We start from the raw sequence: 27,295 nt of genomic DNA on the forward strand, positions 1-27,295 counted from the left end.
TCAATATAGACATGAAGTAAGAGTACTGAATCTGTTGACCTGAGAACTCCCACACATTGAGCAGCATGCTCCTCTTGTCTTTGTTTCTGATTTTCCAATCCCTGACGCTGATGCCGACAGTGTGCTGATCACATCTTCTCTGTGAGCGTTTCAGTCTCATCAGCCGCTGTATCAGAGAGCTTTTCCCACTGTACGGGCTTCCCACCACGATGAGCTTTATTCGGTAATACGGCACGGCCTTCCTCAAACGCTGCTGCAAGAACCTGTGAGAACCAAACGTTCACATACTAACTCAATATCAAAGATCTAGGAGAACAGACACAACAACAACATTTCGAAAATAGATACATATTATCAAGAAAATGCAAGTGGTGGCCCAATGCAAAACCCGCCGCCACAAGGCTAGCACGTTGTTGGTGGTTACCAGGGCACTGCTATGAGGTTGCCAAGTTGTTGTGAATGGTTGCTATTGTGTTATGTGTTTTTGCGAGGGTGTAGCTAGGGTATTTTGGGTGGTTGCTAGGTGGTTGATTAGTGTCCCATGTCAAAATAGCCCACCCCCATGTCTCTATGTTATTCTGGTCTCTACAATTCCTTACAAAGATATAATATTCTTGAAGTCACCATGTCTCTTTAAGAATAGTGGCAGATGAGCGTGCATCTCACAGAAGTCAATCACACATTAATGAGAGTGGAGTCTAATAGTTTCTTTACAGCATCCGTGCTATGAGTGATTAGAATTAAATGTTTCTACTATGTTCAGTGATATATATATATTGTGATATTTTATTGCAGAGCTTAAGAGCAGGCAACATAATTTCAAATCGTTTAGATCACTCAGACCTGATGATGTCTTTGGTTTTGCTACCGATGTGTTTGAGGTCGAGGTGCAGTTGTAGGCCATCCAGAGGAAGATCCCACAAGCGCAGCAGCTTCCCCATCTCATCAGGAAAAGAGCGCAGGGCTGCATTCTGACTCACATCTAGAGATGTCAGGTCCTCCAGAAAACCAATCTGAGGAGGAATCTGAGACACAGACATATACAACACTACATTATCAGCATTTTATAAAATAATGTGCATATATAGGTCCAAAGATGTGCAGTGTTGATTTGAATGAGAGTGTAACGTGAATGGCCGTACCTCAGAGAGTTTGTTGGCACTCAGATGGAGTTTCTCGAGTCGAGCCCACTTGTAGACGGGTCCGCTGAGGTCCAGCACAGAGATGTGATTGTGACTGAACATCAGCTCTCTAAGGTTCACACTGAGCCAGACCTCTGGACCCGGCAAAACACTGATGCTGTTATTCCTCATGTCCACTGAACGCACACTGACCAAAGGAAAGGACAGATTGAAACAGTTTGTTTCATCAAAGAATGTTAATTTGTTAGAGAACAAAAAAAAAACGAAAAAAATAAAACTTACTGTGGCAAGTTGACAATTACTTCAGGAACGCTTGTAAAACTGTTCTGTGATAATTTAATGGTGGTTATTTTTGAAGGAAGGTGCCACAGTGAACCTGTATCAAGAAAAAACCATTACAATATAATTTACAATAGAAAACAATACAAAAGAATAGTTGCTAAACCAATTTAAAAGGAATAGTTCCCCAATCATTAAAATTTCATTGGCAACTCTGCTTATTCAAATTTGGCATTTTTAGGTTGCGCTAGGTTTGACATCGGTAAAACAAAATGCCACTGGTTCACAACAAATATCATAAACAAACATGAAAAACCAAGAGATTTGAAAGCTACAGCGAAGGGGAAGAGTTTTAGTGAATAACAACTTACATTTCGGGCTGTTGCTCGCATAAAGCTAGTGTATGGTTTCAGAAGACTTGGAAAAAGCACACAAGATGTGTCGACTATTTTTTTTGGGTGGTTTTTTGGAGCTTGACAGCCCTTGGAAACTATATTCTTTTTTGTGGAAGAGATCAGCTCAAATGTTCTTCACAATTCTTCCTTTTGAATTACATGGAAAAAAAGAAAGTTATACAGGTTGACAGATAGAATACTATTTTGTCACGGACAGTGGAGTTTTGGTTATTTAGGGTAAGACAGTCATATTTTGAGTCGGGGGACAAAGCTTTCTGCTTTTGGTTAGATATATAAAACAGAGAGAGTCTTTTTCTACCATTCCCTCAGTGAAATCTGCTGGTGGTGAAATATTTACCTTGGCCATTGATATTAATAATGACTTTAAAGAATTATAAATTGATCTCTATAGTTCCACATCTTCGTCTACTGATGAAGATATTAGAAACTTCATGGAACCGTTAGAACTCTAAACTGACGAATGAGCAAAAAAATTCTCTTGATTCTGAGATAACCCTGGAGGAACTTGGCGAGGTAATTAAGGCCTTGCCTACAGGCAAGGCTCCGGGGCCAGATGGTTTTGGCGCTGAATTTTTTAGATCATATGCTATAGAATTGGCTCCACTTTTGTTAGAAGATTATACGGAATAATTAAAGAACGGAAAGCTTCCACCAACCATGACACAAGCCCGGATCAGTCTGATTCTTACAAAGGACAAAGATCCAAGCGAGTGTAAGAGTTACCGTCCAATTTCCTGATCCAGCTAGATGTAAAAATATTGGCAAAAATTTTGGCTAACCGATTAAGTTATGACATCTCTTATCCATATAGATCAGGTGGGGTTTATTCGGGGCAGCAGCTCTTCTGATAACATTAGGTGTTTCATCAATATCATGTGGTCAGTGGCAAATGATCGGACTCTGGTCGCTGCCATCTCACTTGATGCCGAAAAGGCGTTTGATATGGTAGAATGGGATTATCTTTCTAAGAATTCGGAAATATATGGGTTTGGGAATACTTTTATTGGATTAAGTTACTTTATAGACACCCGGTAGTGGCGGTACAAACAAATGGATTAATTTCAGATCATTTTACTCTTGCCCTCTTTCATCATTATTGTTCTGTCTTGCCCTGGAACCATTAGCAGCCACGATAAGAAAGGAGGATGATTTTCCAGGGGTGATGGTGGGAGGTGTGGCGCATAAGCATTTCCTTTACGCAGATTATATTTTATTATTTGTCTCCGACCCCACTAGATCTATGCCTTGCCTTCACAGAATTATTAATTCCTTTTCTAAGTTCTCAGGATACAGAGTCAGTTGATCTAAATACAAAGCTTTGGCTCTGGCAGCTTTTCAGCAGGGCAGCTTCCAGTGGCCCAAACAGGGCATTAAATATTTGGGCATTTTATTCCCAGCAAATTTTTGTGATTTAGTTAGTTAATTTTGACCCTTTAATAAAAAGTTTGAGTGATGTGGGCAGGTAAGCTTCATTACATTTATCTATGATTGGGAAGGTTAATGTTATTAAAATAAATTGTATTCCAAAATTCAACTAACTAATACAGTCTCTCCCCATTGAAATTCCCCTCTTTTATTTTAAACAATTTGATAGTATGGCTAAATCCTTTACCTGGAATGGTAAACGTCCTCGTATGCACTGTAACAAGTTACACAGGCCAATTGACAAAGGTGGGTTAAGTCTCCCCAAGATTTTGTTTTACTATTATGCTTTTGGTCTCAGACATTTGGCGCATTGGTCGCTTCCGCCTGAAAGAGCTCCTCCCTGGCTCTTTATTGGACAGGAGGTCCTTACCCCTATCTTGCCATTGCAAAGTCTTTCTACCAAGCTGCCCGGAGAAGTAAAGACACATCCCGTTATCTCGCACATGCATTTAGTGTGGACAAAAGTTTCTCGTGTGTTCAATTTGGACATTTATCTGAACGTTGCCGCAAGTATTTGGTTAAACCCTAAATTGTGCATTAAAAAGTCCCCTTTCTGCTGGACAGAATGGATTGGAAGGGGTGTTACTACGCTGTGTGACCTGTATGAAAATGGAGTATTGAGATCCTTTGAAAATATTATACGGCGGTTTGGGATTCCCATGTCTCAAATCTTCATGGTACTTACAGCTGCGCCATCTACTCTGTACTACCTTTGGTTGTAGTACGCAGCCACCTAAAGCTGCAGACACACTTGAGATGGTGCTTGCTGATTTTAGAAAAGGTCATGAAGCTTCTGTGTACTATTCCTGGCTAATTCAGGGTCTAGGGGACGGGGTTTTAACATCTCTTAAGAAGTTATGGAAGAGAGACTTGAATTTAGTTCTAGAAGATGGAGAATGTGTTGCTTGTGTTCATTTAAATTTTGGAATCAGTAAAAATTGTTAATGACAAAAGAAGTTATACCAGTTTTGAATAACAAGAGGGTGAGTAAACGATGACAGAATTTTCATTTTTGGATGAACTATCCCTTCAAAAAGTCAAAGATACTTACTGATTTTGTTAAATGAGGCATTCAAAGTTTCCATCTTGACACAATCGGTGAGGAAGTTTTCTGAAACCGTTGTAACTTGATTCTTACTGACGTCTAAAACTTTCAATTCAGCCAGACAGAGTGGCAGAGACAGTTCTGATATTTGATTCCTGAAATACAATGTTTAAGGATTACTGTTAATAGTTTATGCTGTATACTTGTGTATACAACCTTTTTCATTCATATCCCGCAAAATTAACTATAAGATCAAGTAACTCAAAGACATTAGAGAACCCTAGTCCTTTAAACGACTTATATCTAATGATATACCCCTCCAGCGAAACCTCCTCCAGTTTGTCCATGACCTGACCCAACTGAAAGGGGAACACAGTGATCTGGTTGAAGGACAGGTTGAGCTGGCGTAAGGTAGGGCTGCGCACTGACGGGTCCAGCAGAAGAAGTGGACCAATGCTGTTGCGGGATACATTGAGCGCGCTCAGTGCAGGCAAACCCAGGAGCTCCGCAGGAAGTGACTGCAGCTGGTTACCTTGGAGATCAAGTTGAGTCAGACTTCGTAGGCTCTACGAGAAAACAAATAAGGTTCGGTAAGTTAAATTAAGTTTGTTAAAATCTTGCTTTTCATCAGTTTTGGAGTGCAACTAAAAGTAGCGTATTCACTTAAGAACTAACTTAACTTTAGCTGTTCTCTCAACTTTTTTCCAACAAGTATCTAGGTAATGTACGGTGTCCCTTAGAGCATTTGTTCTCAACCAGGGGGCCGGGACCCACGAGGGGGCCTCAGCACACTTCCAAGAAACAAAAATGATTAATTATTTTAATCAGACATGTCTAGTTTCGGGCGAGGGGGCCTTCAAATATCGTCTTGGACAGTGGGGAGCCTTGGAGTCAAAAAGGTTAAGAACCACTGCCTTTTTTCTGAAATAGTTTCCTGTTCCCTAGCAATAGTTTGCGTTCCCTCCCGAAAAGTTTTGTGTTCCCTTGCAATAAGTTTTGATGTTGCTCTCAATAGTTTGTGTTCCCTTGCAACACATTTTGCATTCACTAACAATAGTTTTGGGTTCCCTTTTGATAGTTTGCGTTCTCTCAGATAAAGTTTTCTGTTCCCTCCAGGGTTCGTAAAGATGCTTCAAAGTTAAATTCAAGGACTTTTCAAGCACATTTTTATTTGTTTTCAAGGACTATGCTTGAGATGTCATTAAAACTAATTATTTTTGTTAATTTTAAATAAAAATATTTATTTGAATACTTATAATAAATATTTAATATTTATTTACATGGAAGCTGTGTTCCATGTTTTCTAAAGTCATACAACAGATTTATGTGAGGAACTGACCCAAACGGCAAAAAATGTTGACTTTCCAACTTACAAAATATTGAAATTTTCCATTTAGTAAAAACGCTGAGGGTAAGCATTTTGTAACATGTTGACATAAATTTTTATTCATAAAGGACAACTTGGCTGTTGTTCTCTCTTTTATTATTTAATTTTGTTTCACAAATTAAGCAAGTTAACACTAAGTTAACACTAACGAGGGTTAAATGGGTTACAACACCACATTTTGAGGGTTCAGTGGGGAAAATATTAGTTAAAATGTGAATAACTTTTTAACATGCTGGGGAAAATCACTATATGCATATTTCAGCAGCCTCTGAACTTTGACAAATTATTTTTCACAACTTTTTGCTTTTAATTTTTTTTTTTTTTAAAGGATTTAACATTGATAACACCAATGCCATGAAATCAAGGGACAAACATTCTTTTTAAATTATTTAAATTATTAATAATAATTTTGTTTTGCTTTTTTGCACTAATGCTTTTATTAAAAATAAGTACAAAATAAATACACAAATAATTTTACATGTCATAGAAGTGGTGTACCAGATGAAGCGGGCAAGGATTTTAAAAATATATTTTCTAAAAAAAATTGCAAAGTCAAGCTATTTCATATTATTAAAGGTTAGGTTATAGAATGATACCTTTTAAAAAACAATTTTCCACTCTTTGAAAGCTTTTTCATGACAAAAAATATCAAGGGACATGTTTGACAACATCTTTTGATATTGACCCAAATGTTGTCAGAAATAACCTATTTTGTGAGACAAAGCTTTCTTTACAGCAGGGGGCACTAAGAGACTCACAAAACTGAATTCTCCATTGATCTCCATTCAAATCATTCAAAACATTTTACATCTCATAATTATTTCACTCTGGAGAGTACATTGTAATTAAAACTTATATTTGCAAGAATTCATACTTGTTAAATCCGCCACAGCAGTATCTATAAAATATATATATTTTAAATCCTCCAGCAACAATTGATTATGATTGGCCCATTCTGAACAGTGCTGCCAAAAGTGACAGGTGCCATGTGACAGCGCCGCCTATGTGCTGCCTGCTTCAACAGTGGTCTAGTGGTCTGTCGTTGTGTTTTTCCGAAAATAAATAAATACATTTCATTTATTAAATGATTTAGGCAACATATTTTAAGATTTTCTATAATTCAAGAAATTTTTATTATTTTCAAGGGTTTTCCAGGACTTAAATTTGAAAAAGCCAAATTCAAGTACTTCAAGCACCTTACATGAACCCTCATAATCCTGTAAGTTTTACATTCTCTTGCAATAGTTTGCATTCCCTAAAAAAAAGTGCTGTGTTCCCTTGCAAAAAGTTGTGTTCCCACGCAATAATTTTTTGTTCCCTTGCGATACGTTTTGGCTTCACTCGCAATAGTTTGCGTTCCCTCATAAAAAGTTTTACATTCCCATGCAATAAGTTTTGTGTTCCCTCACCAAAGTTTTGAGTTCCCTCAAAATATTTTGAAGTTCGCTCACAATAGTTTTTGTTCCCTAGCAATAAGTATTAATTTCGCTCGCAATAGTTTGCATTCCCTCAAAAAACATTTTGCGTTCCCTCACTACAAGTTTTGCCGTCTCCCGCAATAGTTTGCCTGCACTGAGCATGCTCAATGTATCCCGCAACAGCATTGGTCCACTTCTTCTGCTGAACCCGTCAGTGTTCCCTCACAATAGTTTGCATTCCCCAACAAAAAAGTTTTGCATTCCCTCAAAATAAATTTTGCATTCCCTCACAACAGTTTTTTGATCTCTCGAAATAAGTTTTGAGTTCTCTCGGAATAGTTTGCGTTCCATCAAAAAACGCTTTGCGTTCCCTCGCAATAAGTTTTGCGTTCCATCACAATAGTTTTGATGCATGTTTATTAGGTGGAAACCATGGTTTAAAAAAAAAAAAACAGAATTTTACCACAGACGGAAAGACATCAAGATTTTCACTGAAAATGACTTAAATTCCATGTTGTTTCTCAACAAAATTATCATATAGCTTGAGAACACTTGAAATATGACAAATGAAACAGACTACTTTTAAGATCATATTTTTGAGTCTTCTTTTTTTTTTTTTTTTTTTTTAAAGAGTGTAACTATCCACTGCCATTAAATTGAAAAGATGGAGGGCTATCTTCATTAAACCACTTCCTTTTGTGTTCTGCAGAAGAAATAAACTTATACAGCTTTGGAACGACATGAGGGTGGGTACATTAAGACTGAATCTTCATTTTGGGTAAACTGTTCCTTTAAATTATTAGTTGCTTGGCTTGATTTCTCTTCAGACATACCTGACAGAGAGCACTGGGAAACTCTGACAGGCAGTTGCTGCTCAGATCGAGCTGCAGAAGATTCTCAATGTGTTGTTTAACAGAACTCTCGTCCATCAAACAGGATAGACTATCCAACTCATTCCCTGACAGATCCAGCAGACGGATGGGCTCTTTGTCCATACCCAAAGCAACAGGACTCGGGGAGGAGTTTTCAAATCCCTGCCCTGTGGAGTTAACAGCAGAGGAAATATATTAGCGGTGGTCTGGTGAAGTCTGTAGGACTAGTTAAAAGGCTTGGAGGTTAGTAAAATGTACCTCTGGAGTTGTGAGAGTTCCAGTTAAACCTCTTATGTGGATCAGTCTCAACGTAGCATCTCTGTTTAAAGGCATCAGTTCAGTTTCTTTAGTGCCAAAGTTCATATTCAGAAATAATTAAAGTACAAAAAAATCATAAATGGAACCGCTAAGGAACGAGAATTGTTAAGTAGAACTGGAATCCGAACCAGAATCATTAAAAGCTTTACAATTTACATCTCAATGTCTAAATGCAAGCACATAGCACATGCCTCTGAATTGGCCCATCTGCGCCGACTGTGTTGTCTCAAAGCAGGTTTCTTGCTCAGTTCTGGTGAATCGCTGTAAAGCATTAATCCACATGGAGATCCATCACTCCCTACCAATGAAACGGCACATCCTGTTTGAGAACTGCTAAAAGCACTGCTGTTTGTGTGCTTGTGTCTGACTGTGGCAATCATCTCACCGTCACTCTCCATATCATCAAGCATAAAGACCAGGCTGTCATCTAAGGAGATGTGCGAGTCGTCACTCTCCTCATCGGTCAAATATCCTGATGTGCTGACATCACTTGCATATCTAGGGACTCCCAAAAACCCCTTCTTCCTCTGGAGCGCCATGATCTGTCTTGCGAAACACTGACCTTTACCTAAATACACACCACCACAAGGTCAGGTTAGTTAATTCTTCAGTTACTGAATAAAGTAAAACTTTAGTTACTGATCATAGAAGAAATGTTTTTCCATATGCAAATACATTTTTAACTTATAAAGCTTTAAAGAGAGACCTACAGTGAGCTCTGAGGTTGTTAACCGATGGTATACACTTCTGCTGAAGCCATCAGTCTGCACTATTTCAACTTCATATTTTAAAAATCATGTTTAATATTGGAATTCCTGGTGAAGAACTACACTACCCATGATTCTGAAGGGAACTGCGGTCAACAAAGGGCACCAAGAGAGCTCTGCAGCAACCGCCCACTCCCATGATGCACTGTGAATAATGCAATCGAATCTCTCAAACTACTTATATATTTGTAAATCTAAATATTTTGCAATACATTTTATGGCTGTTGATTTAACATGTTAATTCAATGCGATTAATTACATAAGAAATATTGTGTAAAAAAAAAAAATTACGCAATTAATCATGTCCCAGGACCGTAATAAGGAATATTCCAACCATTCGGAGCAATTCAAGTTTGAAGTACCATCTGTTTTCAGCAGGGGGCAGTAAGTGAAACTCCAGCTGCACAGAGAACAACAAACCACACTTACCGACAGCAGACAGAACAAGATGAGAACACGTTCTTGTGTTCAAACACAGCTTGATGAAGCGCAAATCCTGACGCAGGGATCTCAAGACGTGTTTTTCTAAGTTTCAAACTACGTTTAACTTGACACAGTGACATAAAAACTGTAGGTTTATCATGTGACACAACCAAAGTGAGACGCTCTTAAAGTGTTTGTCTGAAGCATGTGTACAGTGACGTGTCCTTAGACAAGCCCTTACAATAAATCTATCTCAGACTGATTGACGAATTCAATTGTAAATGGATTGCCGTGAACTGTAGGCCAATGATAGGCTTATGTTCAATAATATTGAAATATTGTATATAATATTGACAATATATTGGATTCTAAAGCAACTTATTGTCTTATCAATGCTTTACTCGTATGCCACAATGCAATGCATTTTAATTATCTGACTTATTAATTTTTAACTTATGCAATTTAATTGAATTGCTATTAATTTGATTAATTAATCTGCATACCATGTAATTAATTTGATATTTTAATCGATTGTCCTGATCAAATTAAAATATATTGTTACTATACTCATAATCAGCAACTTAAAGTCAATTATTTTAAATACATGTATTTCTATTATATTTAATTTGATTACATCATTTGCAATGCTTCATGGGGTTGTAGTTCCAGACCAGAAATGCTTCCTGAAACTGAAAAGGCAAAAATACAAATCAAACTAACTGCTTGTATTTAAGGAAGGCTAGGAGAATGAACTAATTTCTGTTTCCAACATTGAGTCTTTGCACATTTCACGTGTCAAATGAATGAAAGTCTCAGATCCGAAGACTGACTCGGAGGTGAACTGATCATTCTGTTTCCTGTACAGAGCCTATGTGGCTGTACCGTGTCAAATAAACAAAACACGACCACATTTTGTGCATGCGTGGCCATGACAAAATGAACGAATCACTCTGAGACTTCTCATTCTTTCAAGTCATATAAAAGATTTGTTCAAAATGAACGACCCATCACTATTCTATTGCATCAAGCAGGATTATAGCAAGCTTTTGCAGACTAGCGGTGGCTAGCTAAGCAACATTTGCTAACATTAGTAAGATATCTTGCTAACTACGTTTCTAATGCAAATCAACAAACAGCAATGGCAATGGTCCTTTTTAGGGGCGGACTGGGAAGAAAATTCGGCCCGGAATTTTACATAGAAACCAGGCCCAAAAGTTTCCACCGGGAAAAGTCCCGGTTCTCCCAATAACCAGTCCGCCACTGCTCCTTTTTCAAATCTAGAACTATTTGCTATTATTAAAGGTCTATAAAAAACAGACAAAAAGACAACAGTACAAAGTGTACCTAGATTCTTTTATGAGGCAATCAACTAATTAACCTATAAAGCACTGCAAATGACATAATTCCAAACTATTGGCTCATAGTCATTGATTATAAGAAAAAAACAGTATGTTTTAGGTATGTTGCAAAATATTCATATATATGTATTAGGGCTGTCAATTGGGCAGAGAAACTAAATTCAAATTTTACCTAAAATATTTTCAAAATTTGAATTAAATTTGAATTTTAAAGTCAGCTGATTTTTAAATTGACGTTTTATCCTTAGTCCACAAGAGGGTGTAATAAATACATAAACCATACAGCACCATGCAATATTGTTGTAAAGAACATTCCTTGCTGTTCAAAAAGAGCATTTCATTTTCAACAAATGTGCATAAAATACATGAATAAAAAGTTTTAATTGGTCCATATTTTCAAATGTTAAGTCAAAAGTTCACAAGCTGTTACACTTGACCTGATGCCACAGTATACTATCCCACACTCAAGCTTCATAATAACAGCGAAATACCACATTGAACATCTTTCCTGACAAAACATTTTTTTAAAAACTCACTGCTAGAATGGAAAGCTTCCGCCAACCATGACACAAGCCCAGATCAGTCTGATTTTTAAAAAGGACAAAGATCCAAGCGAGTGTAAGAGTTACCGTCCAATTTCCTGATCCAGCTAGACGTAAAAATACTGTCAAAAATTTTGGCTAATCGACTGAGTAAAGTTATAACATCTCTTATCCATATAGATCAGGTGGGGTTTATTCAGGGCCGTAGCTCTTCTGATAACATTAGGTGTTTCATCAATACCATGTGGTCAGTGGCGAATGATCAGACTCCGGTCACTGCCATCTCACTTGACACCGAAAAGGCATTTGATATGGTAGAATGGGATTATTTTTAAGATTTTGAAAATGTATGGGTTCGGGAATACTTTTATTGGATGGATTAAGTTACTTTATAGACACCCGGTAGCAGCGGTACAAACAAATGGATTAATTTCAGATTATTTTACTCTGGATAGGGGCACCCGGCAGGGTTGCCCTCTTTCATCATTATTGTTCTGTCTTGCCCTGGAACCATTAGCAGCTGCGATAAGAAGGGAAGAGGATTTTCCAGGGGTGGTGGTGAGAAGTGTGGCGCATAAGCTTTTGCTTTATGCAAATGATATTTTATTATTCGCTCCGACCCCACTAGATCTATGCCTTGCCTCCAGAGAATTGTTAATTCCTTTTCTAAGTTCTCAGGATACAGATTTAATTGGTCTAAATCCGAAGCTTTGGCTCTGACAGCATACTGCCCAGTAAAGGCTTTCCAGCCAGGCGCCTTCCAGTGGCCCAAACAGGGCATTAAGTATAGAGTTCATTTTGACCCCTTAATAAAAAGGTTTTCGTGTGATGTGGGCAGGCTTCATTACATTTATCTATGATTGGGAAGGTTAATGTTATTAAAATTAATTGTATTCCAAAATTTAACTACTTGTTACAATTTCTCCCTGTAGATGTCCCCCTCTTCTATTTCAAGCAATTTGATAGCATAGCGAAGTCCTTCATTTGGAATGGTAAACGTCCCAGATTACATTTCAGCAAATTGCATAGGCTGATTGACAAAGGTGGGCTAGGCCTACCAAAGATTTTGTTGTATTATTATGCATTTGGTCTCAGACATTTGGCTCATTGGTCACTTCCACCTGAGAGAGCCCTTCCCTGGTTTTGTGAAGAGGACGTTCTTGCCCCTATTTTGCCATTGCAAAGCCTATCAAACTAATCAAAGATGTCACACCCTGTTATCTCGTATTTGCACTTGGTATGAACAAAAGTGTCCAGAGTGTTTAATTCGGACATTTATTTAAATGTTGCCTTGAGCATATGGCTGAACCCTAAATTATGTATTAATAAGTCCCCTTTCTGCTGGTCAGAGTGGATTGTGAGCGGGGTTACTACACTCGGTGACCTATATGAGAGTGGTTAAATTTGGTTCAACATTTTGGGATTCCCAGATCTCAGTTCTATAGGTATTTACAGCTGCGACACCTGCTCTGTACTATTTTTAGGAGTAGCACACACCCCCCTAAAGTGGCAAATACTCTGGGAGAGGTGATTACTGCTTTTGGAGAAGGTCATGACGCATCAGTGTATTACTCCCTGTTAATTCAGAGTCTGGGGGATGGAGCTTTAACTTCTCTCAAGAGATTATGGAAGAAAGATTTAAACTTGGTTTTGGAGGAGGGAGTGTGGGCTAGGATTCTAAAAAATGTCAAGTCTGCATCTAGAGATGCAAGGGTGCACCTTATGCAATTCAAGATTTTACATCGATTCTATTGGACCCCCTCTAGATTGAATAGGCTTGGTCTTAAAGACACACCCACCTGCTGGCGATGACAATCAGAAGATGGAGACACAACCCATGTTTTTCGGGGGTGTGTTAAGATCCAAGAATTTTGGTTGAAGGCTCAGAGTTGTATGTGTGACGTATTGGGCACTCAAATTTTACTTTATTTTGGGTGATGGGGCGGTCATACATTTGGGGGATAATCACATAAAAAATTTGGTTCTGACTAGTCTGACAAATTATTTAAGGGGATGGAAGTCGGATGGAGCACCCTAATTTTTGGAGTACTGTGTGGAGATGGGGAGGGTGGCAGCTTTCGAGGAGGTGGCAAGTATATGGCTGGGGTTTTGGGACTGGGGCAATTATTTAGCATTTTTGGGGGACTCTCGGGGAGGGAATGTGGAGAGTGAAGTTTAGTTTAATTATGTATGTTTATTATATTTTATTTTTTGTTTTTTTGTTGTTGTTGTGTGTGTGTGTGTGTGTGTGTGTGTGTGTGTGTGTGTGTGTGTGTGTGTGTGTGTGTGTTATATGTGACCACAGGGGTGTTCATTGGGGGTCAGTGTTCGTTGGGGGTCAGGGTGGGGTTGGTGAATGGGGAGGGATATTAGTGGGGGTTAAATGTTAAATGTTGATTCGTTGTATATGTGTTGGGTTTTAATTTGTTGTGTATATATGAATCAATAAAAAACATTTCATTGGAAAAAAAATTATAATCTGAGAAACACTAATAAGAGAGCAAGACGCAACAGCCAAGCACCTCCACCAACTGTAAGGGGCTGTTCACACCAAACGCTTTTGCAACCATACATTTGTTTTTCCTATGTAAATGCACACTAGGCAAATATCTTTATTTCTCTTTGTTTTTGTTTATTCAGCGTCTTGTGTAGGAGCGCTGTTTTTTAGATGCTGTGTCTATTTAAAAAGAACTTTAAAAAGCATCTTGAGACACTTGCTTTCTGTTAAACCGTATATGTTGCGCTGTGTCTAGCCTTTTTTTTAGCGCAAGAATGCGATCGATCTAAAGTCATCGTCAGTGCTTGGCACATGTCCAAAATTCGAATGTACAGTTTTAGCATTCGAATGTGAATTTATTTCTTAAATTCGACGAATATTTGAATTTGACAGCCCTAATATGTATATATAAGTAGTTTGAGAGTGTAGGAAACCTGAATCGATTCATGAGTCTGACTTCATGGTCACTGCTAAGCTCTTTTGCAGCATTTTCATTTTCCATGCTAACAGCATCTTCTCTGATTGGTGAAACTCTTATCAGGATTATGGGTAGTGTAGTTCTTCACTTAGAATTTGAATATGAAACACTTTTTGTAGTTGAAACACACAGACTTGGGGCTTCTTACAGACACATATATCATTGCATAACAATCTCAAAACTTATGGTAGGTCTGTCTTCTGTTATCTTTTATTGTTAAAAATAAATTTCTCTGTGGAGAAAATGAAGGGGGAAAAATAATTCAGAGACCAACACCACAGAAATAGTACAAGTACACACAAATCCTTAAAAAGCCAAAGAAAATGGCAAGATCATGTCTATGGACTCACTGTTGTTGTTGCTAGTTGGCTTGAGGTTTTTGCGCTCGGAGAGCAGTGCACTGAGCCAGCTTGCTTTCATTCGCCCGAGACAGAAACCCCCAAGGCAGAGGGCACTGTTGGTGTAATCCAGCCCTAGATGAGCGAGTAAGAGGATGACAGCAGGGTCATCCCCTCTCCTGACACACACAGCCAGAGCTCCACGCAACTGTTGTTCATGAACCCCTGCAGAAACCAGCAGCTCCACCAAAGCCAGAGGAGCCCCATGATCACAAACCTGCACAAACATGTGAGCTGTTTCATCATTTTGAGTCACTTTGATGCTCAAAAGAAAAAAATGAAAGCATTTGAAATGAATTATATCAGTCAACATTTAAGTGATCGTGGGCCCTATTTTAAGAGCGCTAGCACTAGGTGCAGCGCTGTGCTTCATATGTCGATATCAAAGTCAATGTGCATGGTTTTGGTATTTTCGTGCAAGTCTAGGTGCAAATGGGTTTGGCGAAATTTCATGCGCAATAGGCTGGGTCAAGTGCAATTTAATTCTGAGCTTTTCTCTGGTTATTTCACCGCCTGCGTTCTATTATATAGTCCATTCCCTCAAGCACCAGCGATATAAACAAAGACAGCACATTCATAAGAAGTTTGTAGTGTAAACAGACTGTATGCAATGAATTAGGAGAACAGAAATATTTATTTGACTGAAAAACTCATTTTAAATGCATAGAAAATTTGATTCTCATCAGGATTTGAATGTACATCTACTGACACACAGTGATTGTATCAGCATGCACTTCACTTCTACCGGACGATTTTGAAAATTTTAATTAATTTTTTGAAAGAAAAAAGAAAAGAAAAAAATTAACCAAAAACTTTTCTAAATTCTAATTACACTTCAAACGAAAAACAAAATATATAAATAAAAATATAGCTGCCAGCAGGATATACAGGGCCAAGCCCCTAAATGGCCTACAAGCCTATTTGACCTACATGACCCATATGACCCAGAGAGTGGCTATTACTGTATGTACATTGCAAATGTATTCTGATACATGACTCACCCCAAGCAGGGTTCGAACCTGTACCTTTTTGTATAACAGCTCTATGCATAGCTCACTGCATCATGTTGCCACATGGTTGAAAACCATTAAAGGGACATACCAAGCTGAGTGTAAGCACAGTAGTTACCATGATCAAATTCATATTGATGTATGTTTTCAACAAAGATGAAAATCAAAATTCAGTTAGCCCTGCAACTACTCAGTAATTACAATACAAAGACCTCAAGTACAATATAAAATCCACTGTAATACTGGTCTAAGTGGGAAACCCATAACCATTGGAATTATAGCCCAGTGCTTAACACACTGTGCCACTCAGTTGACAACCTCTAAGAGTGGCAAAGAGAATTGCAGAGGTTAGAGTCAGAAGCAAGTGTGGGTTACCTTTTGAACTATATGTGGCGCTATCTTCAAACTGCTCAAGTATCCTCTGGACATGTCGATGATGCGTACAAATTTTCTTTTAAATCTGACAATGCTTTCAATTTTTAATCAAATTCAATATGGCGGAGAGGCATCCATAGAAACAACCTCACAATTTTAAGACATAGTGTTCAAAAGTTATGGGCAAAAATAGCAATTTTTCACATTTCTTGAATCATAAGTGGTGCTAATCAACAAACTTTGCATGTACCCTCAGCTAATGGTTCTGATGAATCATACCAAGTTTTGTTTGTGTAGGACAAAGTGTTGCTGAGATAAAGCCGCACATCCTGTTTCACATCCAACTTGTTCATTTGCATACCTTTTGAACGGTAGCACAAATAAAAATTCTGCTTCATCAGTTCTGTGCAGCTCAGTCTCGAGATTATTTTGAGCCATTATTTGGGCAAATCAGAGAAGTTTGAACAATGTGAAATGTTTAAACTGCAAATGACAATCAAAGATGGCGGCTACTGTAAGGGGTGAGTTGTAATGTTGTATGTGGAGTTGTTAGGGGTCCTTTTCTATTTTCAGGAGGAGAGTAATCAGATGCAAAAAGAACTTTGTTTTTAGGACAAATGCAAACGCAAGAATCTCCAAATTGCAAATGCAGGAGCAAAGTTAAAATTTTACACTGACAACAGACCTGCTTTTTGAAAAATAGCAAATTGCGCTTTGCACCACTTCATTTGCATACAATACACCCATAGTTTGCGTGCAAACACCCACAGATAGCGCAAACACTCCCACATGCTCTTTGCGTTGACACGAAAATTGTGCTAAGAATTAGCGCTCTAACAAAAATGTGATGAGACGTAACACACGAACGTTGCGCATAGCGCTGCACTTTGCTCACTAACAAAATAGAGCCCAATATCTTGACAAGGTTTTGTTTGAAGTAGAAACATAGCAATTATATTGTTGTAAAGCTGAAACTTTCTTTTTCACTTTAGTGCATAAAACTCAAAATGTGTTTCTGGGTAAAGTGACTCAATTTTGGAGCAGGTCACGTATCAAACACATCAATGTTTTTCATTGCTAGGAATAACACAAAGTATTTCCTACTTTAGCTTTGAATGTGTTCAAATTACTTCATAAACCACCTCCATTTGTATTCTGCACAATATTAATATAGTTAATTAGTTTAAATGTAGGCCAAGCAACTCAGTGTATCAATACAGAATGTGCAGTCAATTTGGTGTGAATTTACTGGCATACTACAACAGTTCCAAACATGACTCATCCGATCTGAAATAGAGTCTTTTAAAGAGAGTCTACTCCGTTTTTTAAAATAATTAGCTTTTAATGACCATTTTCCAGCTTATCTACAACCCTTACAATTTAACAAGCTGAAATGTATCTACTTTATTTAGCTAAATTTTGCTTAATTTAGCTTTAATTTAGCTCAATTCAACAAACAATTTAACTACTGTACCTTTAAGATTTCAGTACGCGTAACACAAATTTCATCATCAGCACAGTCTGCTTTGTACTGTTTGCACACAGATGAGGTTTTTTCGGCACATGCGCCTGCTGCTGAATGTACTAAAAAAGTATCACAGAACAGTCATAGTGTGCATCAGTCGAACACGTTTGTATACGCTCGAATACTTCGAATGCATTGTGGTCGAACGAGCACAATCTCATCCTGAAAGCAGAAAAACAATGTATACCCCGGCCTTAAATTACTCAAAAGCTAATCCACTACAAATCACTACTTACTTCCATTAAATTGTAATCAGATTACTTTACTGATTATGCCATTGAGTTAAAGTGTTAGTTCACCCAAATATGAAAATTCTCTCATCATTTACTCCTCATGTCATCCAAGATGTGTCTGACTTTCTTTCATCTGCTGAACTCAAATTAAGATTTTTAGAAGAATAGTTCAGCTCTGTAGGTCCATACAATATAAGTGAATGGGTCTGAAAGTTTATTTTTAAGTTTAAGTTTATTATTTGGAAGAATGGGTGAGAAGTTTAATGAGCGACACCACTCTCCCATTCCTGTTAGGATTTCCATTCGATTCTCCCCATTCAGTGATACACCCACTGAGAATCATGTTGAAAGAGCCCTGGTTATAGGCGATTCTAGTGTAAGGAACGTGGAAATAGAGACTCCAGCCACCACTGTTAAATTCACTTCGGGGGCTTGGGCATCTGACACCAGATCAAATTTACAAGTGCTGGCTAATGCTAAACGTAGATTTTCTAAAAATTGTATTCATGTCGGCATTCTGGCTTCGCCAGTCGGAGATCACTCGAGATAATGTTAAAGAGGTGTGTGAACTTGCAAAAAAGACGTCAGACACTGTAATATGTTCTGGCCCCCTCCCTGCTCATCATACTGATGAGGTTTATGGTAGATTAGTGTCATTGAATGGCTGGATGTCCAGAGTGAAATGAGTGGTGTCCGGAGAATAGCAATGGATTTATAGACAATTGGAAGAGTTTTTGGGGTAGACCTGACCTGCTAAAGAGAGACAGACTCCATCCCTCCAGGGAAGGTGCCGCTCTCCTCTCTAGTAATTTGGCTCATAGTCTTAATATTGATAGTATTTGACTAACTGAGCCCCAGGTCAGGAAGCAGACAGAATGGCTTAACCATCTGTCTGCAAGCTGCCTTGAGACATCACACAGGTCACATAAACTACAACACATAGAGACTGTATCACCTAGAGACTGTGTCTGTTCACCGAACTACCAAACACAAACCCTAAAAACACTAAATCATTTAGAATTTTTTTTTTTTAAAAGGTCAAACTTGAAAATAACAACAACAACAACAAAGATAAACATCATATAAAAGGTAGGGCTACTAAACATAAGATCACTTTCAACCAAAGCACTAATAGTAAAATGAAATTATTACAGATCGTAGTTTGGATGCGCTCTGTTTGGCTGAAAACTGGCTTAAAACGGATTAATATATTAGTTTAAATGAGTCTACTTCCTCAGGTTATTGTTATAAACATGAGCCTCATCTGAAGGATCGAGGAGGAGGTGTTGCTACAATTTACAGTGAAGTTTTTGGTGTTACTCAGAAGACAGGACATAAGTTTAATTCTTTTGAACTAATAATGCTTAATGTGACAATGTCAGGTATAAATAAAAAATCTCAGTGGTCTTTTGCCCTTGCTACAGTATATAGATCACCCGGGCCGTATTCTGACTTCTTTGGTGAATTTGCAGATTTTCTATCAGATCTAGTAGTTACTGTGGATAGAGCTTTAATTGTTGGTGACTTCAACATTTACATAGACAATGAAAATGACTCATTGGGATTAGCATTTATCAATATTCTCAACTCCCTTGGAGTCAGACAAAATGTGACAGGACCAACTCATCGGCATAATCATATGCTAGATTTAATTCTGTCATAAGGAGTTGATGTTGATACTATAGAAATTCTGACGCAGAGCAATGACATATCAGATCATTATCTCATCTCTTGTATGCTGCGATTAGCTAATGTCACTCAATCTACACCACGCTATCGTTCAGGAAGAACTATTCTTTCAACTACTAAAGATAGCTTCACTGGGGGCCTGGGTAGCTCAGCAAGTAAAAACGCTGACTAATACACCTGGAGTCGCAAGTTCGAATCCAGGGTGTGCTGAGTGACTCCAGTCACGCTTCCTAAGCAACCAATTGGCCCAGTTGCTAGGGTGGGTAGAGTCACGTTGGGTTAACCTCCTCGTGGTCGCCATAATGTGGTTCTCATTCTCGGTGGGGCACATGTTGAGTTGTGCGTGGATGCCGCGGAGAATAGCATGAGACCTCCATGCGCTACATCTCCGCGGTAACGTGTTCAACAAGCCATGAGATAAGATGCGCGGACTGACGGTTTAAGACGCAGAGGCAACTGAGATTCATCCTCCACCACCTGGATTGAGGCAAGTCACTACGCCACCACGAGGACCTAGAGCGCATTGGGAATTGGGCATGCCAAATTGGGGAGTAAAGAGGAGAAAATTCCCCCCCCAAAAAAAGATAGCTTCACTAATAATCTTCCAGATGTGTCTCAAATACTCAGTAAGCCAAAAAGTCTAGAAGAACTTGATGTAATCACAGAAAATATAAATACAGTCTTCTCTAGCACTCTTGATAGTAAAGAAAAAATCCCTGCACCATGGTAAAATGATCATACTCATGCCCTCATGAGAGCAGCTCGGAAAATGGAGTGCAAGTGAAGTAAACAAACTTAGAGGTATTTCGTGGAGCATGGAAGGATAGTGTCTGTAGCTACAGACAGGCACTAAAAACTGCCAGGTCAACATATTTTAGCAAACTCATAGAAAATAACCACAACAATCCTAGGTGTTTATTCAGTACTGTGGCTAAATTGGTTAGGAATAAAGCCTCGATTGAACCAAATATTCTGTTGCAGCACAATAGTAATTACTTTTTTAATTTCTTTACTGATAAAATTGAAAACATCAGAAATAAAATTGGAATTATGCATTCATTTGTCACAGCACCTCAGAAAACAGTGCCTCATAATTTTCCTCATGAGTAACTTCAATCCTTCGCTGTCATAGGTCATGAAGAGCTAACAAAACTTATCGAAACATCAAAAGCAACAACACGTATATTAGATTCAATACCAACTAAGCTCTTAAAAGAGGTGTTCCCTGTGATCACAGAACCTCTTCTAAATATTATTAACTCATGGCTATCCTTAGGACATGTCCCAAGAAACTTTAAAATGACAGTTATCAAACCTCTAATTAAGAAGCCACAGCTTGATCCTGGAATATTGGCTAATTATAGACAGATTTTAAATCTCCCATTTATGTCGAAAATACTAGGTAGTGTCCTCCCAACTATGTTCATTTCTACAAAGAAATAGTATATATGAAAAATTTCAGACAGGATTTAGGCCCCATCACAGTATAGAAACTGCTCTTGTCGGAGTTACATATGACTTGCTCTTATCATCTGATCGTGGCTGCATTTCTCTTCTAGTGCTTTTAGATCTTAGTGCTGCCTTCGAAACCATATATCACGACATTCTCTTGGATAGGCTTGAGAATTATGTTGGCATTTGTGGACATGCATTAGCATGGTTTAGGTCCTATTTAGCATACCGCTACCACTTTGTCTGTGTAAACGAAGAATTGTCAAATCAAACAAAAAAGTTAAATATGGAGTGCCACAGGGATCAGTTTTAGGGCCCCAGCTTTTCTCCTTATACAACCCCAATACAGAAGAAGATGAGACAGTATGAAAAATGCTAATAAAAGCGAAAAGGAGCTATTTGTAAATTATATTCACCCTTTTCTATATTGAAAGCACTACAACTAAACATTATATGATGTTTTACCTTGTGAATTTCATTGTTTTTTTTTTTAATGTACAATAATTTCAAATCAGATGATTGCAACACTCTCCAAAAAAGTTGACAAGGGTCAGTCGGGTGTTTACCACTGTGAAACATCACCATTTCTTCTAATAACACTTAAGCATTGAGGCACTGAAGACACAAGTTTAAGTTTAAAGTGGAATTTTCCCCCATTCATCATTTACGCACGTCTTCAGCTGCACAATTGTACAGGGTCTTCATTGCCATATTGTGCGCTTCATAATGCACCACACATTCTCAATTGGAGATGGTCAGGTCTGCAGGTAGGCCAATTTAGCACCCGCACTCTCTTCTTATTCGGCCAGTATGTGGTTTGAAGTTGTCCTGCTGAAAATGCTGGGACGTCCCTGGAAAAGACGGTGCTGGGTGGCAGTATATGCTGCTCCAAAATTTGTACATATCTGTCTGCATTAATGGTGCCCTAACAGATGTGCGGGTTACCCATGCCATGGGCACTAACACACCCCTGGCCCATACAGACACTGGCTTTTGGACCTGATGCTGATAACAGCTTGGATGGTCCTTTTCCTCTTTGGCCCAGAGAACACGACGGCTGTGTTTTTCAAAAACAATTTGAAATGTGGACTCATCGGACCAAAAAACACAGTTCCACTGTTCGATTTTCGATCTAAGATGAGACCGAGCCCAGAGAAATCGGAAGCGCTTCTGGACAGTGTTGATGTATGGCTTCTGCTTTGCATAGTAAAGTCTTAATTTGCATCTGTGGATGCAGCGGCGAATTGTGTTGACTAACAAAGGTTTACTAAAGTAGTCCCAAGCCCATGTTCATGATATCCATTACAGATTAATAATGTTTAAGACAGTGATGTCTGAGGGATCAGAAATCACACACATTCAGAAGTGGTTTTCGTCTTTCCCCTTACGCGGCGAGATTTGACCAGATTCCTTGAATCTTTTAACTATGTTGTGCACTGGAGAGGGTGAAATGCCCGAAATCCTTTCAATTCCTCTTTGGGGAACATTGTTCTCAAAGTGCTGGAATATTTGCAGAAGCATCTGTTGGCAAATTGACAAGTTTCGAATGTTCCTTGCTCTTGAAGGACTAGGCTGTTTTTGGAGGCTATTTTATTACTATGACACGATGGCCTCACCTGTTTAATATCTCCTATTTCACACTACCTTGTTATTTTAACTTGTCAAATTGTTATTAGTCCTAAATTGGCCGTCTCAACTTTTTTGGAGTGTGTTGCAATCATCTGATTTGAAATTACTGTACATTATAAAAACAAAACAATGAAATTCACAAGGTAAAACATCATACTGTATGTTTAGTTGTAGTGCTTTCAATATAGCAAACGGTGAATATAATTTACAAATAACTTTTATTATCATTTTTCATACAGTCCCAGCTTTTTGGAATTGGGGTTGTATATGCTTCCCCTGGGAGATATTATCATGAATCGTGCAATAAGTTTCCACTGTTATGCCGACGGTACCCAACTTTATATTCTTCGAAACCCGACAAAATTTCACAATTCTCCAAATGATCAGTGTATCAATGAAATCAAAGATTGGATGGCCAGAAATTTCCTCCTACTCAATTCTGACAAAACAGAGTTACTAATTACTGGACCAAAAACCTCAAAAATAAGCCGCTAAAATATAATTTGACTCTCGATGGATGTACTTTTACATCATTTTCTACAGCAAAGAACTCGGGTGTTATATTTGATACCAATTTGTCCTTTGAAAATCAAATGTCTAATATAGAACAGCATTCTTCCACCTCAGAAATATTGCTAAGTTACGACACATGCTCTCTGTTGCTGATACGGAAAAACTAATTCATGCGTTCATGACCTCAAGACTAGATTATTGTAATGCATTACTGGGAGGATGTCCTGCAAGTTCAATAAATAAACTTCAATTAGTTCAAAATGCAGCAGCCAGAGTGCTGACTAGAACCAAGAAATATGATTATATTAGTCCCAATTATTTGTTGTTACATTGGCTACCTATTACATTTCGTATTAATTTTAAAATTCTGTTAATTACATACAAAGCTTTGAATGGTCTAGCTCTGCAGTACTTAAGTGACCATCTACCATGCTATATTCCATCACGTTCATTGCAGTTGCAAAATTCTGGCCTGTTAATAGTACCTAGAATATCAAAATCCACAAAAGGAAGTAGATCCTTTTCATATTTGGCTCCCAAGCTATGGAATTGTCTTCCTAACACTGTTCGGGACTCACGCACACACTCTCTCAGTTTAAGTCTAGACAAAACACTCATCTGTTTAGCCAGGCATACACCTAATTTATCCATCAACTCATAATTAGGCTGCTTTAGTTAGGTCTGCCAGAACCAGAAACACTTCTCATAATCTATAACTCTGCAATAAACTGAATGGCATCTATGCTAACATTATTCTATTTGTTTCCTTGTCTCAACCTCGGGATTCCTATCCAGAGGTTACCAGAACTGGTCGGATCCAGCTTCCATCCCGAGGTTACCAGAGCGGCCGGATCCAGCTCCATTCTTGCTTGGTGTGAACTCCACTGCTACGTGTCACTGAGTGATGATGACTTACTGCAGCTTGTGCCAGCCAGACATCACTTCAATCAAATACGATGGACTTCAGAGGATGAACTGATTCAAACTCCAACCGTAAAACATGGGATACTTCATATGCCACTGCCTGAACCTTGGATTTAGGATGGACCTCACCGAACTGCACTGAAAAGACCAGCCGGTTGAACTGCGATGCACCTCACTGATTTCTGCCTGCATCACCTTGGTCTATTGATCGACTACACTCTTGAAAGGAATAGACTCAATGAATTGCCAACAAAAGCCTTGATTAGCCAACTAACAAAGGACAATGCATCTATGTGAACTTCTGCAGTTAATACAGGCTGAACTTCAAAGACATTAGTCATTAATCTTACAGTTCATACAAAATCTTTGTTTAAACACTGGCCCTTAACACTTACTTAGTTTACTCGTTTTAAACCATGACTTGCACTGCACACAAATAACTAATATTGGCATTATATTCAGGATGTTTAGGCAGAGGGGAACTGGCCCCCAGAGTGAGCCTGGATTCTCCCAAGGTTATTTTTCTCCATTAACCAACATCTTATGGAGTTCTGTGTTCATTGCTACAGTCATTTTTAGGTTGCTCACTGGGGATCTAAATACAATGATTTACTTATTTATTTTTATACACAATCATATTTTAATCAAAATACAAAATGATGACTGTGAGACTTTATAGATAATACTGTTTCATTTTCTGTTAATGCATGATTTTCTGTAAAGCTGCTTTGAAAACATGTGTGTTGTGAAAAGTGCTACACTGACTTGGTGGTTAAATCCGTATTTTCGGAATTGACTGGATAGGTGCGTGTGTGTGAGAAAAAGATCAATATTTAAGTCATTTTTCCATTACTTTCACTTTCTCCTCCTGTTTTTGGTGATTCACATTCTTTATGCATATTGCCCCCTACTGGGCAGGGAGTAGAATTTATGACAAAATTACTTAAATATTGATCTGTTTTTCACCCATACCTACCATATTGTGTCTGAACACACAGATTTAACCACTGGAGTCATATGGATTACTTTTATGCTGCCTTTATGTGGAATTTGGAGCTTAAAAATTTTGGCACCCATTCACTTGTATTGTATGGACCTACAGAGCTGACATATTTTCTAAAAATCTTAATTTGCGTTCTGCAGAAAAAAGAAATTCAAACACCTCTGGGATGGCATGAGGGTGAGTAAATGATGAGAGAAGTTAAATTTTTGGACTTTACATTTAAGTTACTTTCTGAAACACTTCACACAGAAAATTGTTTGGGGTTTTTTTTACGCAAATTTTTTTTTAATAATGTCTATATTTCCTCCTTGTTGACTGTCGCACTCATGTCACACAGTCAGCAGCACGTTTCTGCCTTAAAATGCCTCATTCTTGGGGTGCACACCCTTCAGCTGTCACAGAAACACAGAGATGTACACATGTTTTGAATTCTACATAAATTACACTATTCTAGAAATGTGCAACCCAAATAATGTACTTAAAGTAATTAACTTAACTGAAAGTCAGTAAATGTAATCTGATTACTAGAATTTAAAATGTAATTCATTGTTCAAACACTGGATGCTTGCATAACATGTCTGCAGCCTTAAAAAAATGAGAGGAAGTTTTGAAGTCATGAATGTTAGTGTATGTCTAGCATTTTAATTTCAAAAGTTCATGGCAGACCTGGTATATGAGTGAATCGGTCTTTGTTTTTTTGTTGATGTCAGCGCCCAGTTGTATCAGACACTCTGTCATGACCACATCTCCATCTTCACACGCTCTCTCCAACAGACTGTACGTGATGTCACTGTCAGCTGTCATCTTACACAAGCACAGGCAGCTGATTCTCTGCAACTAATGCACAAAAACAGACGGTATTAATCAAGAGATCTTATCCTTTTTTCAAAAATGAGAAAACTTGTGATTTTCTCACTGGATCTTTGTGCTGATCTGGATTGCTCTCCTTCAGGATCTGGAAGATCTCCTTCTCAAATCCCTCTCTCTGGAGCTCTGCTGCGGTACTGGAGCACTTGTCCAACAGCTTCCAAAGCACCTGAAAACCCTGATGGACAAACACGCACTCTGTTACGACCTAAAAACATCTGGAGAACCTCTCCATTTTGACATAGTAACAGTAGGGAACTACCTTGAGGAGCATGACTGAGTCTTCTTTGTGTTGCCGTACAGAGCTGACCAGCACTGAGACCAGTAGAGGCACCATCATACGAGAAAGCTTCTTCTTGGAGATGAGGTGAAACAGAAGACTAAGAGCCCAGTAGTGAATATCTAAAAAGGGACATGACTTTGTTAATACAGATCTATACTGTTCCAAATCCAAGTGGGCTGTCTACCTAGACAGCATTCAAATTCACCACCCCTAAACATCACTGAACTATGGCTGGATGATTCTTGACAAGAATACTACTTCCTTTAAAGCTGCTGGGAGCGATTCCAGAATGGCTAAAACTTCCACCAGACCAGCCATTGAATTAGGTGCAGAACACCAAACTGGCAATTATACGGGCATATACAGTATGGGCTGCCCTGTGAACGTGCACAATGATTGACAGGTAGAAAGTCTTCAGATTGGCTAATCAAACGATCTGACCGTGGCCAGCGGACATCTTTTCCCTCGCTTTTTACTGAAACTAGGGCTGTTATAGAGACAGGTGTGATATTTCATAGGCAATATTTCAGTGATATCTGACAGGTAATAAAAGGTGTTTTCTGCATGTCATTTCATAAAAAATAAAAATCATTTACAGCACCTTTAAGTCTTACTAGGAAGTGCCTTTTTATGCATTTGGAGGTCAAAGTTACTATATGATGTGTTGTCAAGTGATTTTGATCGGAAAAAAAAAAAAAATGGGCGTTTCAATCTTGTCTATGAAATTACTGACAAAAATGTTCGTTGACAAAGGGAATTTTGATTTTGTCAACAACATCAACGAGACGAAAAATGTGCATCATGATGATAATCAAACGACTTTAAAACATACGGTTAATGAAAATATGATGAAAAACGAATACTCCAAGATATTAACAATGTTTTTAACCAGTTTTTTTTTATACATTTTTAAAGAACAAATGTGAGATAAAATCACCCACAAAATAAATGAAATATTACAACTTACATCTACACAGATAATTAAGCGAAAGAATAGGTGAATTTGAACTAAGTTACGTGCTAATCA

The 27,295-nt window shown here is 38.2% G+C and overlaps 1 protein-coding gene across 1 annotated transcript in view; it reads right to left on the reverse strand.

The window, feature by feature from the left end:
- LOC127437221 (leucine-rich repeat serine/threonine-protein kinase 2-like) overlaps positions 1-27,295 on the reverse strand; it is a 72,553-nt gene that overhangs the window by 30,151 nt on the left and 15,107 nt on the right. Inside the window, exons 16-29 of the mRNA XM_051692017.1 lie at positions 26,248-26,387; positions 26,035-26,163; positions 25,785-25,955; positions 14,718-14,982; positions 8,688-8,870; positions 8,494-8,600; positions 8,243-8,303; positions 7,946-8,151; positions 4,623-4,873; positions 4,314-4,462; positions 1,425-1,518; positions 1,143-1,329; positions 844-1,025; positions 40-263 (exon numbers count right to left, since the gene is read on the reverse strand). Of these exons, the coding sequence (XP_051547977.1) occupies positions 40-263; positions 844-1,025; positions 1,143-1,329; positions 1,425-1,518; positions 4,314-4,462; positions 4,623-4,873; positions 7,946-8,151; positions 8,243-8,303; positions 8,494-8,600; positions 8,688-8,870; positions 14,718-14,982; positions 25,785-25,955; positions 26,035-26,163; positions 26,248-26,387 (2,349 nt within the window). The remainder of the gene's footprint in view (positions 1-39; positions 264-843; positions 1,026-1,142; positions 1,330-1,424; positions 1,519-4,313; positions 4,463-4,622; positions 4,874-7,945; positions 8,152-8,242; positions 8,304-8,493; positions 8,601-8,687; positions 8,871-14,717; positions 14,983-25,784; positions 25,956-26,034; positions 26,164-26,247; positions 26,388-27,295) is intronic.

This window comes from Myxocyprinus asiaticus, chromosome 48, assembly GCF_019703515.2.
Source record: "Myxocyprinus asiaticus isolate MX2 ecotype Aquarium Trade chromosome 48, UBuf_Myxa_2, whole genome shotgun sequence".
Lineage (NCBI taxonomy): Eukaryota > Metazoa > Chordata > Actinopteri > Cypriniformes > Catostomidae > Myxocyprinus > Myxocyprinus asiaticus.